The sequence below is a fragment of the Sminthopsis crassicaudata genome, chromosome 3 (genome assembly GCF_048593235.1).
Source record: "Sminthopsis crassicaudata isolate SCR6 chromosome 3, ASM4859323v1, whole genome shotgun sequence".
Classification (NCBI taxonomy): Eukaryota; Metazoa; Chordata; class Mammalia; order Dasyuromorphia; family Dasyuridae; genus Sminthopsis; species Sminthopsis crassicaudata.
This window is the reverse complement of record NC_133619.1, coordinates 640,670,761-640,689,459: the sequence shown is the minus strand read 5'-3', so window position 1 is coordinate 640,689,459 and position 18,699 is coordinate 640,670,761. Positions and strand designations below refer to the sequence as shown.

Sequence of the window (18,699 nt, the reverse complement as noted above, 5' to 3'; positions counted from 1 at the left end):
TTTAGAAGAACTGCACCCATGATATCGTCTAGGGGAGTGGGGGGGAGGGGAAAATTGGGGGCAGAGTTCTACCAAGGAGAAGGTTGGCAACTATCTTTGCCCGTGTTTGGAAAAAAATAAAGTTATAATTTTAAAAAATAAGAACATAGACCGTCCAAGCTGGAAAGATTCCTGGAGTATAAAATATGAGACCTATATCAATGTCAGAGCTAAGAGGAACCTTGGAACAAGCCATCCCCCTGTCTCGGCTCTTCCTTTTCCCCTTGAACGCCTATTCTTTCTCTTGGCGAACGTTCCCTTCTTTTTCTGCATCAGTAACGGTTCGCGTCTCTGGGATCCCCGTTATCTCTGGCTCGGATTCCTTGCGGTTTCCCCCGTGTCTCTATTCCCGAGTGGGCCGGGGTCTGGCTTTCTCCGAGGAGAGTTTAGAAGGTGTCAGAGGAAGAGAAACAGAGCTAGAGAGCGGGAGCGACGTGTATCTCAGTCGGCATCTGGCAGTGTCCGAGTAGGTGAGACTGGAAGCGGCAGTTTCTGCGCCTGCACATGAGAGTGTGTGTATTGTGTGCCTGTGGGAGGCTGGGCATGTCTGTGTGGCTCCTGAGCGCCCACCCGGCGTGTGGGCACCTCTCCCAGGGGCTGGGAGATTGGCAGAGGGGCTTGTGTGTGTGTGAGTGCGGTGTCATTTTGGCTGTTGTGTTTGTGTGTTGCTGGGTGTGTCCCTCTGTGTGTATCATGTTCCCTGTGTCTGGCTATATGAAGCTGGTGTGTGTCATTCTGTGTAGGCTGCTATGTGTCATATTTGTGTGTTGCTGGGTGTGTAGCATGACGGAAAGAGCCCGAAATGGATCATCAGAAGTCCTGAGTTCCAGTCTCACGTCTGTGTCTCACTTGCTTTGGGAACTCAGGTCAGTGCGTAAGTCAATCATCAAGCAGGCATGTGTTACCAGTGATGTTCCAGGCACTGAGAGGGAGGGAAAGCTTAGTTCTATCGAGGAATACATATGGAAGCATGATCAGAATATGTGCAAATAACAAGGTAGTCAGTCCTTTGGGTTCAGTTTCCTCATTTTACAAATAAGGATAATGGTAGCACCTACACAACGGTATGATTGTTGTGGAATCACAAAAATAGAATACTGAATTTAAAGTCAGAGAAAACTGACTTCAAATCCAGTCTTAGACACTTGTGGGCTAACTGACCCTGGGCAAGTCACTTATCGTTTTGCCTCAGTTTCCTCGTATGCAAAATGGGGCTAGTAACTATTAACTTTGCTCAAAGGTTGTGAGGATTAAATGAGATGACACATGTAAAGTGCTTTGAAAGCCTTCCATTAAGCATATGTCAGATATTATTTTATTATTAAACTTAGAATTTAAGAGCTTCTTAGAAATCACTTCTTCTGATTTCACATATATAGGAATTGGGATTTTCGAGCTGGAAGGGACCTCAATAACCTCCCTTCCCAGCTTTACAAATAGGGAAACTAAGGCACAGAGAAGTAACATTGCCCAATATCCCAATCCAAAGCAGGATTCAAATCCAGTTCTTGATTTCAAGAACAGTACTCCATAAAGAATGAGTCTTTTTGACCCAATCTATCCTTTTTTTTTTTTGCTTAATTATTCTTTTTTTATTTATTTACACATTTTTGACAGTATATATGCATGAGTAAATTTTTTTTTATAACATTATCCCTTGTATTCATTTTTCCACATTTTCCCCTCCCTCCCTCTACTCCCTCCCCTTGATGACAGGCAATCCCATACATTTTACATGTGTTACAATATAACCTAGATACAATATATGTGTGTAAATACCATTTTCTTGTTGTACATTAAGTATTAGCTTCCGAAGGTATAAGTAACCTGGGTAGATAGACAGTAGTGCTAACAATTTACATTCACTTCCCAGTGTTCCTTCTCTGGGTGTGGTTATTTCTGTCCATCATTGATCAGCTGGAAGTGAGTTGGATCTTCTTTATGTTGAAGATATCCACTTCCATCAGAATCCATCTTCATACAGCATTGAAGTGTACAGCGATCTTCTGGTTCTGCTCATTTCACTCAGCATCAGTTCATGCAAGTCTCTCCAAGCCATTCCTCCTGCTTGACCCAATCTATCCTGACTGGGTACAGTCTCTTTGGTGGAGGATGGAGCAGGCTTTTGGTTAAACCTCCTCCCCCATGGAGCCGGCATCTCCTCTCCAATCAATCCTCTACTGATCAAGATCATGGTCAACTGCTTTTTGGAAGAACTGTGCCATTCTTCACCCTATTGTTGCACCCTAAGTTAAAACCCTGGTCATCCTGTGTTAGTTACAGCTCTAGTTCTAAGATTCTAAAGTTCCCCCTTGCTCCTAGAAATGACGTTCTCTATTCTAATCAATCACTCAACAAGCATTTATTAAAGATGTGCTATGTTCCAGGTACCCTGCTAGATAATAAACGAAACAGTTCCTGTAAGCTCTCAGGGAGCTTACATTCAATCAAGGTAGAAAATGTGCAAACAGAAGTTTATACAGGAAAATTATATACAGGTTCTTTAAAGGAAGAAGAAAAAATGAGAGAGGGAGCGGAAGGACCGAAGCTAGGGGATAAGGAGAGGCTTTGGGCAAAAGGTGATGGTCAAGCTAAGTCTAGAAGGAAGGAAGGGTTCCGTGAGGTGAAATGTGGGAGGGGGGGTGCTCCAGATGTGGGGCTGTTATGTAAAGTCACAGAGAGGAAATGGGGAGCCATGTGTGAGAAACACTGTGTCTGGACACTAGAACGTGGATGTGTGGATGACTGGAAAGATAAGAGGGTTAGCTTGGGAACACCTTTGGGTGCTAAAAAGAGTTGACATCTTATGACACTGTGCTCTTTGGCTACTTTTCCCTCTGAAGTTCTGTACTTTAAGGTCCTTTCAGCTTAAAAGATCCCATAGTTCAAAGTTCTAAGTTTCCTCCTAGCTGTGATGTTCTATGTTCTAAGATTTTCCTCGTCTGATATTCTTGATTCTAACTTTCCTTCCAAGGCTGATATGATCCTTGATAACTCACACGTTCTTTTTTTTTGGGGGGGGGGCTCCCAATCTTCCTTTTAAACATGGCATATTTTTTTTCATTCTTTGCTTTCCTATCCCCAGTGCCCCAAAAAAGTTCTGGTATACAGTAGGTGCTCAACAAATCCTTCTTGGTAGACTGAGTGATCTGACAATCTATGGTCCGAGTTTTGCCCCGGTTCTGCCCCTCTCTGGTTCTGTCCTCTGGTTGACTCTGAGGGTATTGGGGTACGTGAAAGGACGCTGAGAGATCTGCCGCCACCAGCCCCTGGCACTTCCCTGGCCGGGGGAAAGAGGGAGGGAGGGAGGGAGGGTGTCTGAAGGCGGGGGAGATCACCCTGAGCCCCTCCTTCTCCCCTCCCTCCCTGGCAGCCACGGGCTGTGCCGCGGTCAGGCCCCTCCCTCCCTGCCTCCCTGCCCTCTGGGTCTCAGCCTCTGGCTGGTACAGAGTACAGATATTGCCCTGGCTCCCGGCACCGGACGGGGCTCATTTGCAGCTTTCCGACCAAGCCCCCTCTGGCTGGCGCCCTCCTTGATTCTGCTCTTTCTCCACGCTTTCTCTGAACTCTCTCGCCTCTCTCCCGGACTCCCCGCGCTGTCGTTCTCTCGGAGATGTCTCGGAGCGGTCCCCGGGCTGTCTCTGGAGCCGTGTCCGGGCTGTCTCTGAGAGGTGTCGGGGCTGTCTCTGAGCGGTCTCTCTCCGGGCTGTCTCTGAGCTGTCTCTGAGCGGTCTCTCTCCGGGCTGTCTCTGAGCTGTCTCTGAGCGGTCTCTCTCCGGGCTGACTCTGAGCGGTCTCTCTCCGGGCTGTCTCTGAGCGGTCTCCGGGCTGTCTCTGGGCGGTCTCTCTCCGGGCTGTCTCTGAGCTGTCTCTGAGCGGTCTCTCTCCGGGCTGTCTCTGAGCTGTCTCTCTCCGGGCTGTCTCTGAGCGGTCTCTCTCCGGGCTGTCTCTGAGCTGTCTCTCTCCGGGCTGTCTCTGAGCTGTCTCTGGGCTCTCTGGGGAATTCTGGCTAGGCTCTGCGTAAGTTTCTCTAAGCACTGGCGGGGCTCTCCCCAAACTCTGGCCGGCTCTTTCCGGAGCGCTCGTGCTCCCGGCCCCCCGCCGCCCGGCTCTCCGCCAGACTCGTTGGCTGCGCCTCCCGGCTTCTGTGGCTCCCGCGGCTCCCTCCCCAGCTTTCCGCTAGCTCCGGAGCCAGCTCTGGCGACGCTCTGCGCGCTGGGCGGGGGCGGCTCCGGGCCCTGGGGGCGGGCTCCCCCCGGCCCCAAGGCCCCCAGGCCCATGGAGCGAGTCCCGGGACTGGGCGCCCTGAGGCGGCGGAAGCGGCTGCTGGAGGAGGAGAAGAGCCTGGCGGGCTGGGCGCTGGCCATGGCCGGAGCGGGGATCGGGCTGATGGTGCTGCACGCCGAGATGCTGTGGTTCGGCCAGTGCCAGGTGAATGGGGGCCGGGGGCCCGGAGCGGGCGGAGCGACGGGGCAGCCTCCGGGCCGGGAGGAAGCCCTGAGAGCAGAACGCGCGCGTCCCCGAGGCAGGTCGGGAGGGAGAGCCAGACTTCAGTTCCTGGGCAAGGAGAGTAGTCCTCCAGGGGATCCCCAGCCCTGGCGCGGAAGGAAGGGGAACGGGGGGGGGGGAAGGAGAGCGGGAGGGGGGGAGAAGGAGAAGGGGGGGCGGCCATCCCCCTCGCCTTTGTTCCCCGGGATGCTAGAGAAGAGCAACTTGTTTCGGAACGTTGGAGCTCCTTATCTAACGGTCTGACTGTGGGGCGGGACCGCTGGGCTGGGATGACAAGCCAGAGAACAGGGAACCTCCCTCCGGAGAGCCCAGACTGGGCTTCCCAGCCGCCCCCATCCGTCCTCGGCTTCTGTGGCTCCCAGGGCTCCCTCCCAGCTTTCCTCGGTGACTTCCCTTCTCGGACGAGGCTCTGGGGTTCTCCCAGAAGCTCCCCGGGGGATCGGGATGCTGGTCTCCCTTCAGATCAGGCGATCCCAAAGCTCTGAGACCCCAAGGGCCAAGGAGGGAATAAAACCGTCTGGGTCCCCAGGGGTCTGAGGCCGAGGGATGGTCACCTCCCAGTTAGGGGTAGGGTGGGGCTGGAGTATCCAGGTAAATGGGCCCCTGAGTGCAGAATTGAAGGCTGGGGAGGAAGCCTGGGATTGGTGGGATGAGGGCGAGGTAGTCCAGGCCAGGTGAAGCTGGGACAGGCCCCTGCAAGCCTCAGGTACATTCCCTAGTGTCTAGGGGAGGGGAAGAGAGAGGAAGGAACGGGTCATAGAAAGAACAGATAAATATCAGCAAACAGGAGGTGGGCCGATGGAGAGTAGGGGAGGTAGGGTAGAGGGCACAGCTCTGTAGAAAAGAATACGGAGAATCCTGGGCAATGACTGGAGAAGAGAGGGCATTTAGTACCGAGTTTAGGGAAGGAATCCGGAGACCAGCGTTGGGGGATATGTTGGAAGCAGAACTGGGGGCAGAGTTCTGGGAGGGAGCTGAAGGTGGAGTCAGGGAGAGGCCCCGGGTGTCCACTCGGGAACAGAACCGGGGACTCGGGTTTTGGCAAAGCATTTCCTAGTGTCTTGTTATATTTGTGACTTAGCCAGTGAGACGTGGAAACAACAGTATACTTATGTAAACTTAGAATTGGTTCAATGACCAGTTCCAAATGAAGGGACTGAAACCAGCTTGGAGGGAGGCCTGTCCTGAAGGCCTCGGGGCTCTGGCCTTGGCCCTGTAGTGTTTCATCACCGGCTTGGATGGAGGCCTAGATGGCACGCTTATCAAATGTGTTGATGGCACGATGCTGGAAGGGACAGACAACACACTGGCTGATAAAATCTGGGTCTGAAAAGATCTCAACAGGACAGACCTGAAAGTCCAAAGAAATCCAGTGAAAGTCAATAGAGGGTGAAGAACTTCGGCTTAAAAGCCATTTTCTCAAGAGTAGACTGGAGTACTTAAGGTGGCCGGACTGCATGCAGTGAGGGTGTTCTCGGTGGCCTGCAAGCTCCACATGAATCACCAACGGGGCACGACACCCCCAAACCACCCGTTGTCCAGAACGAGTGCAGGATGTTTCTTGGCCAAGTCAAAGGTCATCTGGAAGCTTGGGTTTAGTTCTGGGAGAAATCAGGGAGAAGAGTGGCCAGAACTCAATAAACCAAGGCTCTTGCGGGGAGAGGATCAGTTAAAGAAACTGGAGGTGTCAGGAGAAGAAAAGTACAAAGGGAACCAGGATCACCGCCTTCAAAGTCTCAAAGGGCTGTTAGAGATAAGAGCGATGAACCCGTCCTATTGGATGCCAAAGGGCAGGACTAGAGCAGCGTGGAAAGAGCGTGGGGGGAGAAGGAGTTGTGGAGAGGGAGATTCAGCTCCACACCAGGAAATTGCCTAAGATCCGAGGTGCTGAAAGCAGAATGGTCTGCCTGGGGAGGGAAGAGCGCCACAGCTCTGGAGGGCTTCAAGCTGGCTGCCCACTTGTTGGCTCTGCTGGGGGGAAGGTCAGGTGAGGGAAGCAAGGAGCTCTTAGGTGAGATCATGGGTGTGGAACTCTGTCCGACTTCATTCATACCGCAGAAGCTAGCTAGCTATTATTGGTCAGGTGTGGGCCGCGCCGGGTGGCTGACCTCTGAGCTGCTATAATCCTGTGGCAGCAAGGAGGGGGTGGGAAATAGGAGGAGACAGAAAGGGAAAACTTAAGAAGGGAGTTGGGCAGACTTGGAGAGAGTTAGAGATGACAAGGGACTGAGCAGGGCACAGCTGGGGGGAGATGTGGGGAAGGGAGAGATGGAAGCTGTCTCCCTCCCCAGAAGAAGGAGTGACTGGGCTGAGGAGATCCAAGGCTCTCTGGGGTTGTGCATGTCTTCTCTCCAGCCGTGGAGTCTGATAAGAACATCAGGCAGGAGGGTGGGTGGACTGGGGGCCAAGAGGCACTAGGGGGTGGAGCCGGCCCGCCATCGGTGCCAACAGGAAGCAAGGCCTGGAGTCGACCTACCGCTCCCACGCTCTGGCTCCCACACCCTCTGTTTGCGGGGGTATATCCCCCCCCCGCGGCCTCCTCCAGACCGCCTCCTCTGAGGGGTGACCTCCACAAGCATCCAGGCTGAGCCTCTTGCTCCCTAGAAGACCCCCCACCTGAGGCACCATTCTCCTCCTCCAGCCCTATCTCCTGAATCTCCTGGTGAAAGGGTAGGGGCATTTCCCAGGCTGGACCTCAGTTTCTTCATCTATAAACTGGGAATATTAAGCCTATATACTGCTTCCCCCGTCTGAACCCACTCTACCTCTCCCTTTTAAGGGATTCTAGCCCTGTTCTTCAAGGAGGGCCACTCATTCTAGTACACAGAGGGAGCGAATCTGAAACGGCAGAGATGCAGGAGAGACAGAACTGGGCAGATGCTTGGATACACAGAGAGACAGACAGAGACCGTGACAGAACCAGCCAGGGCCAGGGCCAGAGAAGGGCTGAGGAAGTGACAGATAAAGAAGGAGAAACACAAGCGGATACGTCCAGGTGTAAACAAATGAGCACGGAAAGCTGAAGAAGGCCGAAATCCAGAGATGGACAGAGGGAGGCAACCAGAAAGACTGAAAACCTTGAAGGTAGAGAGAGGCTAAGACACAGAGAGATGATTGGGGGATTGGAAACAGCCAGATGGAGAAATACAGTCGGAAAGATGATAAATGAAACGTCAAATAACTGAAATGGAGAGACAGAGAGAGACAGAAACACAGAGAGAGATAGACAGAGACAGAGAGAGACAGGGACACAGAGAGAGAGAGACACAGAGAGATGATTGGGGGATTGGAAACAAGCAGATGGAGAAATAGACGGAAAGCTGATAAATAAAATGTCAAATAATTGAAAGAAGGAGATGGAGAGACACAGAGAGACAGAGACCAAGAGACAGAGAGAGACAGAGACACAGAGATGGATAGAGGGAGACAACCAGAAAGACTAAAAATCTTAGAGATAGACAGATTCTCTAAGACACAGAGAGATGATTTGGGGATTGGAAACAGCTAGATGGAGAAATACAGTCGGAAAGATGATAAATGAAACGTCAAATAACTGAAAGACAAGGAGATGGAGAGACAGAGACAGAGACAGAGTCCAAGATTGAAATAGAGAGCTGAGGAAGGGCTGTGGTAACAGACAGACCCAAACTGTGACAGAGAACGGGATAATCAGGGACAGCGAACGGTGGCGAGGCTGGGGAAGGGAGCTGGAGGCAGGAACATAAACACAGACACCAAGGGCTGAAAGAGACAGAAAGTGGGTGAGATCCAGTTGAAGGAGAGCAGGAAGAAACCGAGGGGGACAAAAGGCAGTCTTGACGACAGGAGAGGGAGCAGGGCCTGTTCTTGGGGAGAGGGGTGTCGGGGGGACAACAGCCTCATTGTTCCCTTGAGGAAGACAGGGAGAGGAAGTTGGCAAAGGTCGATAATCAAGGCAGGGGCCAGGGCTGGGCAGCTTGGGAAGAAACAGGTGCCGCCGCCGCGGAGCACATGCGTCTGCTTCTCCGTGGCTTTCCCTGAAGTGACTCCCCGATTCCCTCAGCCCCTTGCCCCTCTCCCCAAAGGACCCGGGAGCTCCCCAGCCCCCACGGGACCCGAGCGTCCCGGCTCTCCAGCCCTCTCCTCGGAGAGTTTTTCCGATGTGTTGCCAAAGGGAGAAAATATACACTCAGTTGTGGTTACTGGAGGACGCAGGCTTCCGGCCCCGGAGCCCAATCCGGGCCATAAGCCAGGCCGGAGGGATGGGCCCAGGGTGGGGGGAGGGAGACGCTCAGGACAGGCCAGGATGAACTGGGAGATGGGGGACAAGCAGAGGAAGAGGGCCTGGGCCCGGGGAGCACCCCAGCTCGTGGGGGTGCAGGGCGCGTCTGGCAAAGGCGGGGACAAAGTAGGGCAGAGCTGGAGGCTTGCAGGGGAGGCTTGTCTGGATTGGTCTGGGGCCGGCATTTGTTGCAAGTGGCCGGGAAAACCATTTCCTCGCTTCTGGCCTCAGTTTTCCACATCTCGAGCCTGAATTTCTTCATTCCCAAAATAAAAGGCAAATCTCTAAGTCCTCGTCTAGAGCCGAGATCCTGAGTCAGGGCTGGGGGTGGGGAGCTTTTATTTATTAGGGGCACATCGGCTTTTTCACATGCTCTTAACTTAAATAACGATTTCCAGGCCTCTCAGAAGAAAGGGGGGGTGCTGGGTCCTGACGATGTTTTTGTGGGTCCCTAGAATAGAGGGTGAGGGTTACGGGATTCGGAGTGGTACCTTTTAGGAGTCCCTACCCCAGGGGCCGGGGATTAACAGACTGAATGGCTTCTAGAGGCTGGAGGATAAGGGGACCGACTGTCTCTCTGGGTGTGGAGCAGTATACTGCTGTAGGTTTGGAAACTGAGGCACCTGGGGGAGGGGCGGAATGGTCAGAGCTAGGAAGGGGGAGGAGGGGTCAGGGACACTTGTTCCCCTTCAGAGCCCCTGGGCAGGGGTTTCACTGAATGGCGGTTTCTTGGGGCCCTCTGAATCTGAGCCACTTCCCCAGGAGGCGGGAGGAAGTGAGATTGAGAAAGGAAGAGAATTGGGGACATGTGACTGGTGCTGGGGAGGGAAGGGGGTGTTCTTCACAACCTAAGACAGAATACCCACAATCCCCCGCACTAGGGTAGGGGCACATGAAATGGTACACCAAGGGATACGGGGGAGGGTCAATACAGAGGAGGAATCTAAGTTTCCAAGAGCCCCCAGAGTGGGGGGGGGGGAGCAAGGAGGCAATCCCCACCCCGAGGGACAGTGGCGGCCCCAGAGTGGCTTTGACCTTCCCCATATCTCCACAGTGGGTTCCCTATCTCTTCCTGGTGAAATGCGGGATCAGCATCTCCACCCTTCTCCTTCTCGGGCTCATCTTGGCCTTCCACGCTAAGGAAGTTCAGGTAGGTGAGCCTGGAGCATCCCGGCCCGGTTCTGCTCCCCCCCGCCCCTCCCAGCCCTGCCTCGGCCACCTCAGTCTTTCCATCCTCCTTCTCTTCTTCCTCCTCCTCTCGGGGGTTTTCCTGCCTGCCCAGACCAGTGACTAATGAGAATGGTGGCAAGGAAGGGTCCACGCCCTGACAGAGACTCCCTTGCCCCCAGGGCCCCAAGTATCCTGTTCTCCAGCCTCTCTATCATCTCCCCTTCCCCCCAATGCACCCTCTGCCCGGTACCACAGCCCTCCATCTCTTTCCAAGGACAGGGGAGGGGAGAGGAGAGGAGAGGAGAGGACAGGAGGGGAGGGGAGGGGAGGGGAGGAAAGAGGAGAGGGGAGACGAAGGAAAGGGAGAAAAGAGAGGACAGAAGGGGAGAGAAAAGGGGAAAGGAAGGGAAGAATGAGAAAAGGGGGGGCAACTAGGTGGCACAGTGGACAGAACAGCAACCTTGAAGTCAGGAGGATCTGAGCAAATCTGGCCTCAGACATTCTTCCTAACTGTGTGACACTAGGCAAGTGAGTTAATCCCAATCACCTCTGAGAGAGAGACACAGAGAGGAGAGACAGAGAGACAGACCGAGAGAGAGACAGAGAGACAGAGACAGAGAGAGATACAGAGAGAGAGAGACAGAGATAGAGAGACACAGAGAGACAGAGAGAAAGACAGAGAGAGGGACAGAGAGAGACAGAGACAGAGAGAGAGACAGAGAGAGAGAGACAGAGAGATAGAGACAGAGACAGACAGACAGACAGAGAGAGAGACAGAGAGAAAGACAGAAGAGGAACAGAGAGAGACAGAGACAGAGAGAGAGACAGAGAGAGAGACACACAGAGAGAGACAGAGACAGAGAGAGAGAGACAGAGAGAGAAAGAGACAGAAACAGAGAGACACAGATAGAGACAGAGAGGAGAGACAGAGACAGAGAGACACACAGAGAGAGACAGAGAGAGGATAGGCAGAGACAGAGAGAGACAGGGAGACAGAGACAGAGAGACACAGAAAGAGGAGAGGCAGAGAGAGACAGAGAGAGGATAGGCAGAGACAGAGAGAGAGGAGAGATAGAGATAGAGACAGAGAGGAGAGACACAGAGAGACAGAGAGAGACAGAGAGGGGGAGAGACACAGAGAGACAGAGAGAGAGGAGAGATAGAGATAGAGACAGAGAGGGGGAGAGAAAAGGGGAAAGGAAGGGAAGAATGAGAAAAGGGGGGGCAACTAGGTGGCACAGTGGACAGAACAGCAACCTTGAAGTCAGGAGGATCTGAGCAAATCTGGCCTCAGACATTCTTCCTAACTCTGTGACACTAGACAAGTGAGTTAATCCCAATCACCTCTGAGAGAGAGACACAGAGAGGAGAGACAGAGAGACAGAGAGAGACAGACAGAGAGACAGAGACAGACAGAGACAGAGACAGAGAGAGACAGAGAGAAAGACAGAGAGAGGGACAGAGAGAGACAGAGACAGAGAGAGACACACAGAGAGAGACAGAGAGACACAGAGAGAGAGACAGAGAGAGGATAGGCAGAGACAAGAGAGAGAGGAGAGATAGAGATAGAGACAGAGAGGAGAGACACAGAGAGACACAGAGAGACAGAGAGGGGGAGAGAGAAAGGGAAGAGAAGAGAAGAGGGAAGGGGAGGGGAGAGAAGGAAGGCAGAAAAGGAGGGAGGAAAAGGCCAGAGATTCAGGGGAGGGGACCCGGGGGAAGAAGCGAAGAAGGAAGGGCGGGGAGCACTTTAAGAAGAGAGATGGAAAGGGAGGAGGGAGAGGAGAAGAGGAGGGAGGGGGCACAGCCAAACGAGAAGAAAAGGGGAAAAGAGGCCTGAAGGACAAGAAAAAAGAGACGGGGCCGAGCGAGAGCGAAGAAGGGACTGGAGGAGCAGGGGAGGAGGAGGCGAGGACTGACAAGACCCGGGGGGCTGAAGGGGGGGACTGGGAGAAGAGAACGGGGGCTCTAAGGACGCATCGCGGCCCCGATCCGGAGCTGAAGGGGGCGGGGCCGAGCCCACGCCCCACTGCTGCCGAAGAGGAGACTAAGGCCCCGGGAGGGGAGGGCCCGAGGCCCCTCCCCCACCCGCAGTGACTGCGGCCGGGCGCCTCGGGCCGCCCCTCCCCCCGCCCCCGCCCCTCCTGGGCCCCCCAGATAAGCCGGAGTCAGCCCGTGCCCTTCTCCCCCAGCTCTTCATGACGGACAACGGGCTCCGCGACTGGCGGGTGGCGCTGACGGGGCGCCAGGTGGCCCAGATGGCGCTGGAGCTGCTGGTGTGCGGGGCGCACCCGCCCCCACTGGGCGCGTGGGAGGCCCCTCCGTGCCGCGCGCCGCGCCCCCGGCCCGCGTTCCTGAGCCAGGAGGAGGCGCTGCTGTCGCTGGCCATGCTGCTGCGCCTGTACCTGGTGCCGCGCGCCGTGCTGCTCCGCAGCGGGGGTCCTGCTCAACGCCTCGTACCGCAGCATCGGCGCCCTCAACCGCGTGCGCTTCCGCCACTGGTTCGTGGCCAAGCTGTACATGAACACGCACCCGGGCCGCCTGCTGCTGGCGCTCACGCTCGGCCTCTGGCTCACCACGGCCTGGGTGCTGTCCGTGGCCGAGAGGTGAGGGGGCGGCGCCCGCGGGGCCTTTTCCCTTCTACCTCTCAGTCTGTAAAATGGGTGCAAGGAGGAGCACGTGTCCCACGTGGGGTCCTGAGGGGGGACCGGCCCGGCTCACGGCTGTGGTAGTGGGGGATGGCCGGGCCCCCGCACTAGTGGCTCAGCCTCTGAGGGAGGAGCCCTTGCAGAGACCGTGACAGGAACTTCGGGGGGCCTGGAGACGGTCACTCTTACAGGAGGGAGGGCAGGGGGCAGAGCTAGAGTCGGGCTGAGAGACCGGCCCGGGCCACGGCCGAGAGTGGGGGAGGCAGGTGAGGGAGACTACCTGGCCAGGACTCGGGGAGGGAGGTGGGGCACGTGACGTGGGAAGATGAAGGAGGGGAGGCCCATCCCCAAGGCAACCCCCCCTCCCCCCATGTCCCTCCCCAGGCAGGCCATCAATGCCACTGGGCACCTGACAGACACGCTGTGGCTCATCCCCATCACCTTCCTGACCATCGGCTACGGGGACGTGGTTCCGGGCACCGTGTGGGGGAAGATCGTCTGTCTCTGCACAGGGGTGATGGTGAGTTTCCCATCGGGCCTCTCGCTCCTTAGCCCCCGCCCAGGGAGCCCAGCTCTTTGCCCATTCGCCCGATGTCCGAGCTGGAGGGAACAGGCAGAGACCGTGGGCTGGGAGGGGAAGCCTCCAGTCAGCATTTACAGAGAAACAGTGCAGGGGGGGGGGGGGGGGGGGGGAGGGAGACTCCAAGCCCAGATCCCGACGTCTTGTCCACGGCTCCGACACCTTAGAAAAATCAGCCTGCTCCCCCCTCCCCCCCCACACACTCACACTAACACACTCACACACACACACACAGACACCACACTCACACTAACACACTCACACCACACACACACACACTCACTCACACACACACACACCACACACACATTCACACACATACACTCACACACTCACACACACAGACACACACACACATGCACACACACTCATACTAACACACACCACACTCACACACACTCACACACATACACACTCACACACACTAACACACTCACACACAGACACACCAACACACTCACACACACTCACACTCACACATATCACACACACACCTCACACTCACACACTCACACTCACACACACACTCACAAACACACTCACACATCACACACACTCACACACACCTCACACACACACTAACACACCTCACACCTCACACCTCACACATACCTCACACTCACACACACACACTCACACACACTAACACACTCACATACACACTCACACTCACACACACTCACACACTCACACACACACCTCACACATCACACACACACACCTCACACACGTGCCCCCCAGCCCGACCTCTCCCTCGCTCACAGGGCGTGTGCTGCACGGCTCTCCTGGTGGCTGTGGTTGCCCGAAAGCTGGAATTCAATAAAGCAGAGAAGCACGTCCACAATTTCATGATGGACATCCAGTACTCCAAAGAGGTGAGAGCCCGAGAGCCCCGCCCCCAGCAGACCAGCTGTCCCGCTGTCCCTGATCCTCCGGCCCGGCCCCTGCGACCTGACGCTCCGGCTCCCGGTGTCCGCAGGGACCCACGAGTCTGGCCCCGCCCCCCCCGCCCCCCCCCCCCCACTGAAGCTGTGCTTTTCCCAAAGATGAGGGACTCCGCGGCGCGAGTGCTCCAAGAGGCCTGGATGTTCTACAAGCACAGCCGGAGGAAGGAGTCTGGAGCCGTCAGGAGGCACCAGCGCAAACTGCTAGCGGCCATCCACATGTGAGGGCCGCGGGGGCAGCGGGGGCAGGGTGGGCAGGAGGAGGGTGGGGGGGAGGTGAGTGTGAGCGTGTTTCTGTGTCTGTAACTTCCGGGACGAGGCCGGGCCGGGGCCACAGCGAGCGCTGCCATGTTCTGCCCAGGGCCCAAGCCCGGGCAGAGCCGCCAGCTGCTCCTCTTCCGCAGATTCCGCCAGGTCCGCTTAAAGCACCGGAAGCTCCGGGAACAAGTGAACTCCATGGTGGACATCTCCAAGGTGAGATGGGGATGCGGAGCCAAGAAGCCGGGACCAGCGAGGAAGGGCCGGAGGCGGGGAGGGACCCGAACCCAACAGGGAGGCCAGCGGCGGGAGGGAGGGATCATGGGAAAGCTTCCCGGCCCCGAGCCTCTGGCCCAGCACATGCTTCCTCCCTCAGATGCACATGATCCTCTGCGACTTGCAGTCCGGCCTCAGCACCTCCCACAGGGACCTGGAGAAGAGAATGGACGCGCTGGGGGGGAAGCTTGACGCCCTGACGCAGCTCCTCAGCTCGGCTCTGGAATCCAGGCAGCCCCCAGAAGCCGGGGAGGCCACCTAGTTGGTAAGGGGGGGGGTCCTGTCTCCGCAGCGGGAGGCCGTCCGGGTTAGGGGTCGGCTCAGACAGGGAGGCGGCCTCCAGTCCCGCTCCCGAGGAAGGAGCTGAGCGGTCAGTGCAGCAGAGGTCGACGGGGCTCAGGGCTGAGCCAGAGGAGCGGCTGCTGCCCCAGAATCCCCAGCCGTGACCCCTCCACCGGCCCTTGAACTGGCCCTTCCTCCTGGTCAGCCCTGGCCCGAAGGGTGGGGGTGGGGACCAGGGAGGGGAGGTCCTCTGGGTAGCCCAGCAAGCGGGGCGCCTCCTGGCCTCTGGGTCACTCCAAGGAAACCTGGCTCCAGGGGAGCTCCGGCTCTATCTGGGTGCGCTTCTTTATGCATGAGGAGCCAGACTCCTTGTCTCCCTCCAAGTGGGCTTTCTTGTTTGTCTGCACCCTAAGAGCGTGTGTGCGCCTAACACCTCTCCCTCTCTCTCTCTCTCTCTCTGTGTCTCTCTCTCTCCCTCTCTCTCTCTCTCTCTCTGTCTCTCTCTGTCTCTGTCTCTCTCTCTCTGTCTCTCTCTCCCTCTCTGTCTCTCTGCTCTCTCTCTCGCACTCTCTGTCTCTGTCTCTCTTTCTCTGTCTCTCTCTCTTTCTCTCTCTCCCTCTCTCTTTCTCTCTCGCTCTGTCTTTGTCTCTCTTTCTCTCCCTCTCTCTCTTTGTCTCTCTCTCTGTGTCTCTGTCTCTCTCTCTGTGTCTCTGTCTCTCTGTCTGTCTGTCTCTCTCTCTCTCTGTCTCTCTGTCTCTCTCTCTCTCTGTGTCTCTGTCTGTCTGTCTGTCTCTCTCTCTCTCTCTGTCTCCCCCCCTCCTCCCCTCCCTCTTCCCCTTCTCTCTCTTCCTCTTTCTCTTTTCTCTTTCTCTCCACTCCCCCTTCCCCCCCCCCCCCCCCCCGCCAGGGACTGTGGAAGGGGAATCTTGACTCCTTTGGCCCCAGGGGACAAGGCTGAAGTTATCCCCTTTCACTTCAAAAGCATTGACGAGGGACCCAAATCCAGGGGAGTCCCTCTCTCCAACAGCTGCTAGGCGAGTCCCTGGCTGGGCCAGGGGTACCCTGTTCACCCAAGCAATGAACGGGTGAATTTCGAAGCTGCTACGGGGCTGGGAGTCAAGGACCCCAGGAGCTGCAGACCACAGGCCTTCTCCAAGTCATACCAGCAACTCAGGAGCAGAAGGAAGAGGAGGTTCTGGGGAGGGGGAGGAGCCGGGAGCCAGGCTCTTGGGTCCCTGGAAGGACGGGGATGGAGTTACTCCTGGAGGCCCAGATGGCTGGCTCTGTGGAGCAGAGGAGGCTGGATATCCTCCTAGGGACAGGAAGCTGAGAGAGCTGGTTCCTCAGGCTGAACGAGAACTGAGAAGACTGGACACTAGATCCTGTCCTCAGCAGCTGCTGGACAGTAGGACAGCTAAAGGGATCCAGTGTTAGAGGTGGAGAGAGGCTCTTAGGACGGACAAGCTGCCGGTACACAGAGGCCCGGAACACCCCCTAGTGGGAACAGCAGGGGGACATGGGCAGCCTGAGCTCCTGGAGGGGAGTCTGGCCCGAGCTTCCCAGTTTTCCCTCCTCCTCCCCTACTTTGTAATTAAAGTTAATATTATAGAACAGGGAGATGTTGTTCCTTCCTTTAAAACACTTCCAGCCTCCCAATGCCAAGCAAGCCCTCGTTTCTAAGGGCAGAGGCAGACCCAGAGCGAGGATCCCTAGGTTTCAGGCCGCCCCTGGCACTGACTCATTGAGCGACTTGGAGGAAATCCCTTGGGACCTCAGTTCCCCTCTCTGTAAAAGGAAAGGGTTGGACTCTGCAGCCTCCACAGTCTCTTCCTGTGACACTTAGCAATATCAAAATAGCCAATTAGCTCTCAATGGAGATTTTCAAGCACAGGCTGGCCAATGGTTGGCATTGCCCGATGTCAGCACAGGAAGGTTCTGTTGCCATCTTCCCACTCGCTCCTTTTCACAGAAATGTAAGGAAAATGAGACGGAGGGAGAGCCCAAGCTCACACCCCAAATGTGGCTCAGATATGGGAATGTTCCCCAACGTGGAGAATCACAAAAGTATTAAAAATGAATGACTCCTATGCAATATTAGCACAGTAGAGCCCATAGGAACAGGCAGGGGCCATCACGATGGTCAAATTCCCTCCAAATGGAGACTACCATGAAATCAAAGTTCCTGAGAAAGGAATTAACGTAATGCACCACGGCCCTTCTTCCTCTGCTGTCCGGGGCCAGTTCTCAACGGGTCTCCCGTTCTAATGCTTAAAACAGGGACCGTATCAAATCTCCCCCTTCCCCAGATGTCTCTTCTCAAGAGAAACTTCTCCAGGTCCTACACAAGATTATGAAGGGACCATCCAGTCCAAGCCTTTCATTTTACAGGAAAAAAAATCTCTCAAGCTCAGAGCAAAACTCACTTTCCTGAGGTCATCCTGTAGCTGAAGGCCAGAACTGAGATGAAGGAACAATCACCCCACCTCATCCCACCCCTTTGTTTTTCTTGGCCCCAAGTAACCGGTTTAAGGTACTTCAAGTAAATATGGGCTTGCTGTTACGGAACGGTTCCTAACAAGGAACCTGGAGTGATGGGCTGCCTCAGAAGGGCCGGTTCTTCCTCATTGGAGGCCTTCTCAGCAAGGCTTCAGGACTCCTGGTTAACCCGTTGGGCCGTCGCACAGAGGTGTCGGATGTCGGCGTCCAGACTGCATGGGGCCCACTGGATCGGAGCAAGATGTAACTGAGAAACATTTAGCAAAATAAATAAAAATGGAGTGTGTGGTTTTCTAGGTCAGGGTCGCCTCCGGGCCTCTCGTGTGGGGCCCAGCGGCCCAGTTTCTCTTTGAGTTCGAGGCCCAGGTCGACGATGACCAGATCCTGCTCGTCACGCGTGAAGTCCTAGGACACAGAGCTTCCCTGTAACTCTTCCCGCTGGGCTCCTCGTTGGGCCCTCAAGGCCCGGCAGAACAAATCTAATCTCCTCTCCAGGTGACAGCCCTGTCTCCGAAGCCGGGGTTCACAGCCCTTCCCGAGCCGCCTCCTCTCCAAAGCAAACAGCCTCAGTTCCTACACAAAATCAATCAATCCACAAGCATTTATTAAGTGCTTGTTATGAGCCAGACATGTGTGATAAGGGCCGGAGATACAAGTAAAATAAATAAAAGAGATTTAAGAACACAGATTGTAGAGCAGGAAGGGCGTTTTGTGGATAGAAAACATAAGATGTCAGCACAAAGGAAGCTTGAGACCCACTGGCCCAAACTCTGCTTTTTACAAGTGAGAAATCTGAGAAATGGGCTTTCCCAAGGTCACTCAGTAAATCAGTGACAGAAAGAAATGCACCCTCCTCCACAGCCAAGACTCTCCCTCTTCCCTGGAAATGTTTGCTCTGCCCCACCCAGTCAGCCAGGTATCTGTAGGACACACCTTGGAGGCAGCCCAGGGACAGGATCCTAAGGATTACTGACTGCTGGGCCCCCAGCAAACACCTCCCACAGAGGGCTCTGCTCCCAGCCGCAGCCCCTCCGGCTCAGACAGCCTGCACTCTAAAGCCCCTTTCAAGGCTGACCTCCCCATTGCCAAATCCATCGGCCTTTTCTCAATCCTCATTCTGTCTGCAGCCATTGACATTGCTGGTCACTCTCTCTGACCTCTCTGCAGCCCTTGACACTGCTGGTCACGCTCTCTGACCTCTCTGCAGCCCTTGACACTGCTGGCCACTCTCTCTGA

At 55.5% G+C, this 18,699-nt stretch overlaps 1 protein-coding gene across 1 annotated transcript; it reads left to right on the top strand.

Annotated features, from left to right (window-relative positions):
• The first annotated feature begins 3,977 nt into the window (after window positions 1–3,977).
• On the top strand, window positions 3,978–16,578 carry KCNN4 (potassium calcium-activated channel subfamily N member 4). Its single transcript, XM_074307059.1, is given in 10 exon segments — window positions 3,978–4,470; window positions 9,864–9,959; window positions 12,172–12,414; window positions 12,416–12,585; window positions 13,012–13,147; window positions 13,972–14,082; window positions 14,254–14,372; window positions 14,556–14,625; window positions 14,786–14,950; window positions 15,875–16,578. Coding segments are annotated over 9 exon segments (1,260 nt in total). The 5' UTR covers window positions 3,978–4,317; the 3' UTR covers window positions 14,948–14,950; window positions 15,875–16,578.
• The last annotated feature ends 2,121 nt before the right edge of the window (window positions 16,579–18,699 follow it).